Genomic DNA, 12500 nt, shown 5'->3' with positions numbered 1-12500 from the left:
GGGTTATGGTTTTGGCTTTCAACTCCAAAACTATTGCAAATTTTTCAATTAAATTTTCTGAGAATATAGTTGAGAAGTGTAAGTCTGAACATGAAATATCAGGGAAATTTTTTTTTCTTTGATTTTTTTTTTATCAAACACTCCCCTTAAAAGTACTTCATATAACAAAAAAATAACCTGTTTATGCTAAATAGAAGCAAGAAAATTGGGTTAAGTAGGGCAAAGTAACCCTGCCTCTGCTCTAGCTGATTTTTCCAAAGTAAAACATGGAATGCTTTGTTTGTATTTTATACTACTACTATACGTAGTAATATGAGACTACATACACTATTATTAGATAACATTTTAAAAGAGCCATGGAATAGATGCATATTAGTTATGTTTGTATTTTAGGAGGGTCTCTTGGTGCTTCAGCAAGTACAGTGCCATCTATAACGAAAAAATAACCAAGTCTAGTTCACTTATTTACATCAATTTTCAACTTAAAAACTTTCATGAAAGAAAAATAACCGTGGCACATATGATTAGTTTCTAAAGATTAATATATGGTAAACAGAAGCAAAAAAATTGCTCTGAGTTAAATAAAGTGAAACAATCTTACCTCTGCCCTCAGCTGAGTTTTCCAAACCAGAACATGATCGGTTTGTTTATATTTTATTATACAATCAGTAATACAAGACTACATACAGTGTTGCTAGATGCAAAGTAAAGGATAACTTTTTAAAAGAGTAGAGAAAAGATGAAAATTTTTCTATGTTTGGAGTTTATGAGGTGGTCTCAGCACCTAGCCAAAGAAACAGATAACCAGACAACAGTGCTATAAACCCTATGGAATGAAAAACCCAATTATGAATATGTTTAACAATGTACATGTACATATGTACATGTACATATGTACACATGTACACAGGTACATTGGTACATGTACATGTACATGTACATAATATATATATATATATATATATATATATATATATATAGTATATATATATATGATATATACATACATATATATATATATATATATATATATATATATATATATATATATATATATATAACCTTTCTTTGTTAAAATTCATTCTGTGCTTTTTCCTTCTCCCTCTCTCCATTCATATTAAAATTCATTTCGTGTTTCTTCTTTCTTACTATCTTCATTCATGTTTTCCTGCTAAACATACCAAAAATGTCTAAAATAATAATAAAAAAAATTTGCCATATAAAGGTTTGTAATCAACAGATATTAAGGCATGAATGCCAATGAAAAGTTTTATGTCTCTCCACTAGAAGGTTAGCAAGCAGCTTAACATTTTGGAGAAAAATAGTTACTATGCATAAACACCTTATGTGCATACCTTCTCTGTGTTGGCTGGACCTCTATGCGGCCTCTGGCGTCTGGTGCTGGACGTTTGCGGTCATCAAAGAATTCTCCACGCCGATCTCTTTCATCTGCTGGACGTTTTAAAGTTGTTCGTCTTGTTTCCTCATACCTGAAAAGACAGTAAACTCCGGCTCATGCTATGGGTTTAGCCTATCTCTGAAGAGGTAATAGAAAGTGTTACTTCACATAAACTGTGACAGCTACATAAAAGCTACAGCAATCAGCATTATGTCAAGTCAATTTCTTTGGAACATTTAAACTTTTCGATGAAACATGCATGACTGTTATTATAATGATTTCTCCATTTTATGACAGGAAGTTATCAAAGAACCATGCAGGGCACCAACCGGAGTCTACTGTTTATTTGGTCTCATTAGTACAGTAGCATTTTCAGCATTATGTAATGTACACTCCTGATTAATATATATATATATATATATATATATATATATATATATATATATATATATATATATATATATATATATATATATATATATGGAAACAATTTCACTTCAATTTTATTTTAATTAGGGAAAAAGTGGTCACTGTTAAGTGGAAAGCCTTAGGACATAAGAGTTCTGGGTTAACTGGAAATACTAAATTAACTGAGATGAGCCTTATAACTTAATTAAGAATGTGAAAAATTTACCTAATTGTTCAAAACAGAAACATTTGGCAACAGTCAAATCATAGACTAAATAGCTTGCAATTAATTAAAATCTTTGTTTGATTAACTTTGTCTGGTTGCTTATTTTATGGTTTGGGTCAAAGCTAGCCTATAATATAGTCCATATTCTCTTCAGGAAGTAAAATTAAGTACAGTGTAACAATAGTGCATAGCACATTCTAAAAAGTATTTAGAAATAAAAACTTGCAATTCATTGCAGATGTCAGTTATGAGGGCCAAGTTCCAATGGATACTAATCAACAGATAATGATCATCTTTACAATAGCCATGGTGTTACAAAACATTTGAAGTCCTCTTCATGAGGGAAATTAAAATCCAAAGTTACTAATAAACAGTTACATAAGAAAATATGACATTTTTCATCTGCATCATACATCATAGTGTACAAACTCTGGATATCAGTTCCAGTTTACCAATGAACACAGTTGTACATGGATACTAGGGCAAGCCTATTAGCTTTTAACAATTTACCATGCATACACTTATGAGGCCTCAATGCAAGTTACTGTTTGTACAAAACTTGGTCTATTAGTGATCATATAGTTTTTTCTTCCATGTGTAATGAGTAACTTCACAGGTCTAAATTTTAAGAGCTGAAAATATGCACAAGGCCAATTTGTGATTGTCTGGGCATTGGAAGGGATCTAAAAATAACAATTTTCTACCAATTTGGCTCAAATGATTTTTTCAATTTCTCAAAGTATAGTCTGATTAGAGTCTGAACCACAGTTCTTAAAACAAAAACAAAATATATATATCCATACACACGCTGAAAATTGTGTAGTTTGTGAGCATACCAACTACAGTAATACCTCGAACTTACGCGAGGTTAGGTTGCAGACCCCATCGTGCAAAAGAATTTTTTTGCTTAAATCGGCATGGTCTCTACAAATGCTAATAAATGAATACTACTAGAGTCTGAAACCTAAATATGACTAATCATGCTCCCTAAATATTAAGGGGGCCGGCCGGCTAATGCCGTTTTTTAACGACAGGACTTTGACATTCATACCACTTAATGAGGTGACTTGGGACATCTCCAAACCGCATATGATTTTTGCCTCTGACCTTCGGTTTTGTGACGCCAGGGCGATTTATCCCGAAAATAACCACTTTTCAAATTCTATCTCCTCCCTTGATATTTAATATTAAGACCTAGGATTACTACCATATATAGACCTGATGTAGACCTCCAATCAAATGGAGTTTTTTTTTTCTAAAAGTCATTTTTTTGCTAGATATGAATTTTTCAATATGGTAAAAAAATAAACCCTGTAAATCAAGAGAAAAAAATGTATTAAAAAAAAAAAAAAAAAAAAAAAAAAAAAAAAAAAAAAAAAAAAATGGAAAAAAGGGCCCTATTTGATTGTTCTATAATGTCTTTCTGAGTTACATACCAAATTCCAATGTTATAGCTTTAAAACTAAGTGAGGAAATAGACTTTGAAGGTCAATAAGTATAGTTTTGAGATACGGGCGTTCAAAGTTTTCCTTCGTATTTCTATAAAGACAATGTTAATAAATAATGATTATTATGAATGTATATTTCTTTTTTGTGTATTAATAAACCAAAACTATTTTATTTATCATAATTTAATCATAAATGATGATCCCTTTGCTCATATATCGTAGCCTGGGGCACTGCTTGAGGCAAGATGGGGATGGGGCACTCCTTCCTACGTAACCCCCTCTCTCCCCTTCACTAACTCGGCTTATTACAGCGAATTTTCTTCTTCTGTATGTTAGCGAGATGTTTTCCTTGTTTTTTCCTCTTTGGCATGATGACATTTTTGCCGAAACAAAGATAAACAAACATAAATGCAAGAGAATGTCAGAGGTGAAACTCGAAGATGTACTCTCTTTTTACAAAGACAATTTAATAAATCATGATTATTATGAATTTCATAGTCCATTTTGGGTATTAAAAAACCAAAACTATGTTATTTATCATAAATGAAGATCTCTTTGCTCAAAGATTGTAGCCTTGGGTATAGTGTGACGTGTGCTGTCAGGCAAGAAGGGAACGTTACTAAGCAACCCTCCCCTCTCTCTTCACTAACTACGTGTATATTATGATATTCTGTAATAATGCTTGAGCGATTTTTCTTCGTCTGTATGTTAGCGAGATGTTTTCCTTGTCTTTTCCTCATTGGCATGCTGAACTTCTTGCCGAAACATACATAAACATACGTGAAAGCAAGCGAAAGCCACGAGGTGAAACTCGAACGTGTAATCTACTTGAAGTCTATGGTCGCACTGATTCATGGTTGAACCAGATACTCGCTTCTGCGAGCCACGGAATCTCTACAGATGCCATTTCTCACAATTTCTTTGCCAATAATTATCAAAATTTACGATAACAGAAGAAATATTGCATTTTCTTGTATGGATGAATGTTTTAGGCTTATTGAGTTATGTTTACTAATTACCTTGTAACTACGAAAGTAAGAGGAATTTTGACGAAATATTTCGTATACGTATTCTCAATTGCCATATGAAGCTCCATGAATTTTTTCATGACTGCATTTTTCGCCCTATACCACTGTATATAGGGGTTCCGGCCGGCCCCCTTAAGCTAACTTTTAAATGAACTTAAGGTTACTGTAATTTCATTTAAAAGTTAGCTTAATACCTTATACTTAAAAAAGAAATATATGGTTGGAAAAAATATAGGTGAGTGTGAAGATTATAACATGTACAGTATTTCTCTCCTCTTTACCCCCTTCTGACCAACCGATCTATTTTTATAAGTCTTCACAACCAATTTTAAGAAATTATTTATTGTATTTTAAGAAATTCTTTATTCTGTCTCTTTCTCTTAGTTTTCAAATTCCTTTCATGAACAAACAGTACTTTTTATTTGGACTAATATAGCTCTTAAGTTATGTCACAGAGAGAGAGAGAGAGAGAGAGAGAGAGAGAGAAGAGAGAGAGAGAGAGAGAGAGAGAGAGAGAGAAATTGATTAACCTTTTTTTGTACATTTTTCTGATATTTCTTTGCTGAATTACATTTACAAATGACATACTATCGTAAAAGACAAGAACTAAAAACAGCAGCAGCCCTTAGGTATATTTATGAGCAAATTTATAAAAAGATGTTATATGACGGAGAGGCACTTCATTCCCATCGACGTCAAAATCGGTACTAAGCTTGCATGAGCTGCCAAGTCTTGATTTTAACCAGTGTAAAAGTTGCTATCAGTGAATTTATGGACTATAGAAGTATTGGCACTTCCTTCCCACCCAATTCTTTCCAAGTCAATGGCGCTTAATACTGCTTCTCTTCAGGATCAATCCATCCACCAACCCAAACCTGTTATTACTACTCCTGAGAAGCTACCCAAAGATTACATACACATACATACAGAGAGAGAGAGAGAGAGAGAGAGAGAGAGAGAGAGAGAGAGAGAGAGAGAGAGAGAGAGAGAGAGAGAGAGAGAGATATTGCTATTTGGCAAACCCCTCCCCCGTCACATTACTTGACATATTTGACAGCTCTGGACTTTAAGCTTCTGGTGGAGTTAAAAAGATGAAGGAAAGAATTCTTTATACCTATGCATCATTTTGTCATTACAGTAATATTATTATTATTATTGAAAATATTAATAAACATATAGTACATGTACCATAAAAATTCTCTCATCTCAGTGAGAGAGAGAGAGAGAGAGAGAGAGAGAGAGAGAGAGAGAGAGAGAGAGAGAGAGAGAGAGAGAGAGAGAGAGAGAATTGTTCTTACCTGAAGTGAAATGGAAAGGTTATTTCTTTAAAATACTATCACATGGAAATGTTGTAATTCCAGTTACATTATTATTATCATTATTATATTTGAAAATATTAATAAACATAGTACATACTACATTATCATAAAAATTCTCTCCTTTCAGTAGAGAGAGAGAGAGAGAGAGAGAGAGAGAGAGAGAGAGAGAGAGAGAGAGAGAGAGAGAGAGAAATTGTTTTATTATTCATGTTATTCAATTTACACACACAAGCTTAGAAACTTATAATTACATGAAAAAAATTAAACAAACCCTTTTTAATGGTTTCTCCAGGATTCGAAAATGCTGTGTTTGTGTTCACGTGTATGTGAAATACTCGAGAACGATAATTAGTTAAGTGCCATTGAAAAGTTTGCGCTACTGTGAATTTGCGCAACTTGAATCGCATAAGATGGTGGTACTACTGTATCTTACCATTATTCTGGAAAAATTTGCTTTTCTGTTTTTATTACATTTTGTTTTATAATTATGTTACAATATGTTCTCCATTACACACACACAGGTTTTTGCACAATGCCATCCCATTACAAACTCAGTTTTAGTGTTTTTGGTCTTTCTCAGCAATTCTTTTAAGATTCTAAGTGTTTAGTTATGTAAAATAAGCTTTGCAAGATGTTTGATCACTGAAGGTAGACAGTCTACAAATAATACAAGCTATTTAGCTAGTAAACAAGAGAAGGAAGCAACAGCAACCACTTCTCATGTGAGTGAGATTCCATAAACACAAGCTTTGTTGCCATCACTCCTTTCTCCTTGTACATATTTCCATAAAGCTCCAACATTAGAATTTTACCCCTCACTTGGCAGATAGCATCTAAATGTTGATGATAATGAAAAATTTGCAACTCTGATAAAGAGGAGGGACCTAGAGAAGAAGTCTGTCTTCAGTCATAATGCAACTGAAGACAGAAGCAGCAGGTATCCAGGTGATAACGTAAGTAGTAAACAACCGAAGAAGTAACAAACTAAAAGTGATCAACATAGTAAACAAACTCGATACCATCCCAGACAGTGATGATGAAATATTATTACCTATGAAGAAAATATAAAACGCAGCTTGTAAGTCAGGTAGCAGTGATTGAAAAATACAAATTTATTAAAAATTTGTCATTTAGCAGGTAATGTATTCCAGGTGAATTATTGTTTGAACTTTATTTGAATGTCCTGCCCAAAAAGTTTTGGAATTGTGAAAGTTTTGATGTTGACCTTGTTCAAACCCCAAGAGTTCACTTGGCCAGAAAGAAAGACTTCCCTCGACCCAGCCCTTTCTAAGCACTAAAAAGATGTTAATCCCATAAGAGCCACGCTAAAACCTTAATATGCAGCATCCAGACCAGGAAAACTTTGAGGTCTGCCAATTTATCATAAAAAGTGGAAAGAGGAAGATATGCAAATGCACAAGGTATAAGAAAAATAATCATAATTTTTGGAAGTAAATTGTATTTTTCCTAACTGTACAAACCTGAGGTCCTTTACATAAGAAATTACTTACGGCGTAGCTGGAATTATGGCCGTTGAATCTTGAACAAGGTGGTTAGGCAGTAACTACCGTGTGGCAGCTAGCCTGCCCAGATGTAAACACTCCACTTTGCCTTTCGACCCAGGTTCAGACTGAGGGGTGGCATGAGGTGGGGCATGTATGTAAAGGACCTCAGGTTTGCATAGTTAGGTAAAATACAATTTACTTCCAAAAATTGTGATTTGTTCCTACACGATAAACTAACCCTCAGTCCTTTACGTAAGGAAGACTCACTGATTAGTGGGAGGAATCTGAGTGAGCCTCTAGAACTGACTGGAGTTCTACACGCCTAGGCTGCTACTCCTGGTCGTAAGAGCGAGGAGGAGTGCCCTGCCTCTGACAACTTGATCGGAGTATAGGAGCTGCATGATCACGAGTCAGACTTCTGGGCCTTTTCGAAATGAGTAAGGAATCTTAACTCGCCCAAAAATGGGCTGTGAAGAATATTTGGTGTTGGAGACATTAATGCAGTTCTGGGAAGGTTTGCATTGTCAAGTCTCCTTCCTCCCCTTGCTAGAGGAAGGAGCATGATTGCTTTATGATTCTGATAACAAACAAAAAGGATGCTTTATGTGTAAGCTTACTGCATCAATCGTTCGACCAGCCAGTATAAGTTCGAGTCCTATCCTCAACCCGAAGGAAGAGGAGTGGAAGGACGAGGCGTGGAAGGTGCAGAGAGGCCAGTCACACTCGCATCCTTCTTAGCTCTACAACTGCACACCATAGTCAAGATGCAATTTGTCCTCTTGAAGGAGCTGGGTAAGCAAACACATCCTGCAAGCATCCACCACTGGTCCAAGGAAATGAGGTTCCAAGGACCTGTAGGCAGGCCCGAAGGGAAAGATAGATATGGTAGCAATGACCATATCCATCTTCCTGTCAGACATATTCTTCAGAGTGATGACCAGTACCCATCCACTGGGCTATCCAACTGCAGCAAAGTCTCTCACGGTCTCGTAATATCCGCAGCAGATAAAGACACCGACACTCCTTGGTGGGTGTCGATCCTTATGGGTACAGGGACACGCCAATAGGACAAAGTAATGACTGATCTGGATCAACCAATACAAAGTCCACAGCATAGCTCATGATGGTCTCAGACTCTTCAACAGCTGCCGACTGACTGCACTTGGTGTGACCGTGTGAGGCGAGCAGTCATGCTTCCGAGACGTAGTCACGTGACACTCGCATTTTGAAGGGTTATGCCGAGATACCATACAAATCATCTATCTTGTTGCCACCGATGTTGGGAGACGAGATGATGATTTTCTCAAGGCATGCGCTCATCAGACTAAAGTCAATTGCATTCTAGAGACCAAGGTCCCTGATGGCAAGACAGAAGCTCTCATAGTACATAGTTGAATCTCAACTAAGGAGAAACAATACTATGTGCCAGTGAAAGACTAAGGTGATTAGGTGAATGCAGGCCTACGTCTTCACAGCTGAATCAAGAGAAGTTAACTCTGATGCTTCTGAATGTAGAAAAAGTCCCGTTGATGACACCAACCAGTGAAGACGCCTTTAATCCCTGTTGTTTTACAGAGGACTGAAAACACTAAACCGTTACTTCATTGCTGTCCAGCGAGAAGTCAGAGTTGCAATGAAAGTGGAGCGCTTTTCAGTAATGAAAACACATTGATTGTACTGCCTGAAGAACCACTTCTCAAGGGCTGGATCAAGGAGGACATTTCTATACTTGGAAGTAGAGCTGGCAGGGCAGGGAACAGGCGAGGTCTTCAGTTATTCATCTGCAATTCAGGGTGGACAAAGAATAATTGCACGCCTACGAATTACGAGATGTATTTAGAAGACAAACTCAGATGTCTGAAGAAATCATTCTGCATCATCGCAGCGGCAGGTGCGATGAAGCAGAAGACTAAGCTACAGACTTCTGTTACCGTGAGGTAAACAAAGATGATAACAAGTCTAGTGAGATATCTCTGTCTGAAAATTATCGCAACTGCAAAAGGCAATGCAGTATAGATGGACATACGCATATGTGAGAATTCCAGCCAACCAGAGACCTAAGTCTGTGATTGCAGAGGACGAGAGACAATAGCCGACCGAACTATCTCAAGAGAGCCAGCAGGTACTGGGCTGCAGCAGGCAGGGCTGGCAGGCAGCCCGTACAACGCTAGCTCTCGTTTACTTGTCATCCTGAGTTGCCAGGTAATCCATTCCAAGAAGGAATGCGTTCAGCTAGAACCATCGTGCACAAGAAAATACACTCAAGTATTTGCATTTTAACCGAGACGGACTTCAGTGAATGCAAACACTGCTGTTGTTGTTGTTGTAACAATACCACAAGTATCTCAAAATCGAAACTGGTAACTCTTGGGAGGCTTGCAAGGCAGTCCCCAGTTGTAGTTCAATTAAGAAGATACTATTCGTCTCGGTCACAACCCGTAGACTTAACTACAGTATGTGCCTACACCTCGGACAATTCAACTGATAACAAAAGCATGTCGCGAAGGAAATATACATAGTATATTTGTAGGTTCCTGTACATAGACCTCCAGCCTAAATTCTCTTCCATTCGAGGAACAAGAATAAGGACTGGAAGCCGACCTCCTTCATTCTCTAATGAAGAGAGTGAAGGTGAAGTTTTCCCGATGGAAGACTTCTACGGTGATAACAGGATACCGAAGACGATAGTTCAAGCCGAATTGGATGTTCCCACCCGTTCTTCTCTATCCCGGGGTTGACCGCCTACTGAGGCAACAGATCTTCAGGTCCATCAAGGCTGAGCCCCTCCCGAGATATTCTTCCTTCAGCAGCAATACTTCCTTCGAACGCTAGAAATTCCAGGAATTCGAGCATTTGGTGAGATTCCCGATTATCTTGTAACAATTATCCAGGATTCTTGTCTTGCCCACTCTGGACCGTGGTTTCGACCTAGTGTTTGCAGATCGTAAAAGACCAAAACACTCGGAGAGTGCTAGAAACTCTGAAGAATTTTAAGCGCTCAATGAAACCCCCCCCGAATTTCATCAGATGATCATCAGGTGGTACCTCGAGATACGAAATTAATCCGTTCCGAGACGGCCTTCGTATCAAGAGTTTTTCGTATCTTGGAACACATTTTACATGTAAAATGGCTAATCCGTTCCAAGCCCTCCAAAAACACCCCAGTAAATAATATTTCCAGGCCTAAAACACATGTTCTAGGGTTACAACGGAAGAAATATGACTCCAAAAAGGCAAAATACTGTACATACTTGAGTAATATTCAACTGCATATAATGTTCCACCCCATTTTTACTGCATATATTAGGACTTTAGCATATCTCCCTTAGCAATAAGCCTAGCCTATGTTAGCGGTTGCTACTGTAGCCTAGTCTATGATTCTGACATCTAAACCTAAGAGCTCAAAGCTTGGAATATGCCAATAAAATGTATAAATAATCAGTATGTACTAATTTCAAATAATTATTAATTAATCATTAACTATAATACACAAACAAACATAAAACAAACCTTCCAATCGATTGTTTACATTCTCAGCTCTTACCCATCTTACGAGTATCGAACGAGCGCCAAGCAATCATTTTTCCTAGCACACAGTAAGCCATAAATTGTCATTAGTATCTCTCTTCAACTAATGAAACCACCAAACAGTATAATAACCATTCATTTCTATTCTTTATTCTATCTTTACCTAACGGAGATACCGAGTTACTGACAGCTATAATGAAACATACGTTATACGTATATGTAACGTAATAATAAAACAGAAGAAAAATTCTAAAAAATGCGTATTTGTTGGCAGTCTGATTTATTTTATATTTTATGATATCTAATTCACATTTTTTTTTAATTAAATGTATTGCATGTACTCATTTCAAATAATTATTAAGTAACCATTAACTATAATAAACAAACAAAAAAAAGCTTCCAAACGTCTGTTTACATCCAGCACTTACGAGTATCGAACGATCGCCAAGCAATCACTTTTACACAGTAAGCCATAAATTTTCATTATCGCTCTTCAACTACTGAAACTACCAAACAGTATAATAACCATTCATTTCTATTCTTTATTCTATCTATATCTAATGTTCTTTTTTTTATTAAATGTATTGCATGAATACTAAGTTTTTCAATTTACAGCAACCTTTTACCAATAGAATACTTAAAGCACAAGGGGTAGATGCTGACCAATAGGAGAGCAGGACCTTATGGGGTGACTAGCATCAGGAACCAATGGGAGAGCGGGAGGATGGTGGCGAGTTTACTCAGTTGGCGGCGCGGGAGTTTTAAAATTGTTCTTGGTGGTCCGGGCGAATCTCGGGACTTTATAGCAACAACCTTTCGTTAGCAACAACCTTTCGTATCTTGAAAACTTTTCGTATGTAGAGCAGTAAAATTTTTCGTATTGGCTTTCGTAACTTGGATTTTTTGTAAGTTGAGCCTTTCGTATCTCGAGGTACTACTGTATATATATATATGCATATATGATATATATATAGTAAAACTATATGGATATATATATCTATATGGATATATATATATATCATATATATATATATAAATATATATATTATATGATATATATCATATATATATATATATATATATAGATATATATGCATAATATAGATATTTAGATCATATATAAATCATATATATATATATATATATATATATAGATATAATGATATATCTATATATATATAGATCTATATATATATATTATATATATATATATATATATATATATATAGATAGAGATATATATATATATAGCGATAATTTATATTTATAATATAATATAATAGATATATAGATTATATTATATAATCTATATATATCATATATATATATCATATATAGTTATATATATCAAGATATAATATATATATAGATAATATATATATATATATAGATATCATAATATTATTATATATATATATATCCTATATATTATATATATATATATATATATATATATATTATATATATATATATTTATATATATATATATATATATAGATATATATATATATATATATATATCATATATATATATATATATATATATATATATAATATATATATATATATACTATATATATATATATATCATTATATATATATATATCATATATATATATCTATATATACTATATCATAT

At 34.9% G+C, this 12500-nt stretch overlaps 3 protein-coding genes across 7 annotated transcripts in view; 1 reads left to right on the top strand and 2 right to left on the bottom strand.

The window, feature by feature from the left end:
* LOC135216124 (alkylated DNA repair protein alkB homolog 8-like) overlaps window positions 1-12500 on the bottom strand; it is a 267193-nt gene that overhangs the window by 112856 nt on the left and 141837 nt on the right. The window lies entirely within an intron of this gene.
* The window catches only part of LOC135218970 (uncharacterized), a 194560-nt gene that overhangs the window by 59045 nt on the left and 123015 nt on the right, over window positions 1-12500 (top strand). The window lies entirely within an intron of this gene.
* The window catches only part of LOC135216100 (SAFB-like transcription modulator), a 130128-nt gene that overhangs the window by 34525 nt on the left and 83103 nt on the right, over window positions 1-12500 (bottom strand). For all 5 annotated transcript variants that reach the window (XM_064251146.1, XM_064251154.1, XM_064251167.1 and 2 more), the window contains one exon: window positions 1356-1490. In XM_064251146.1, the coding sequence (XP_064107216.1) occupies window positions 1356-1490 (135 nt within the window). The remainder of the gene's footprint in view (window positions 1-1355; window positions 1491-12500) is intronic.

This window comes from Macrobrachium nipponense, chromosome 19 (genome assembly GCF_015104395.2).
Source record: "Macrobrachium nipponense isolate FS-2020 chromosome 19, ASM1510439v2, whole genome shotgun sequence".
Lineage (NCBI taxonomy): Eukaryota > Metazoa > Arthropoda > Malacostraca > Decapoda > Palaemonidae > Macrobrachium > Macrobrachium nipponense.
This window is presented reverse-complemented; position numbering and strand designations above follow the sequence as displayed.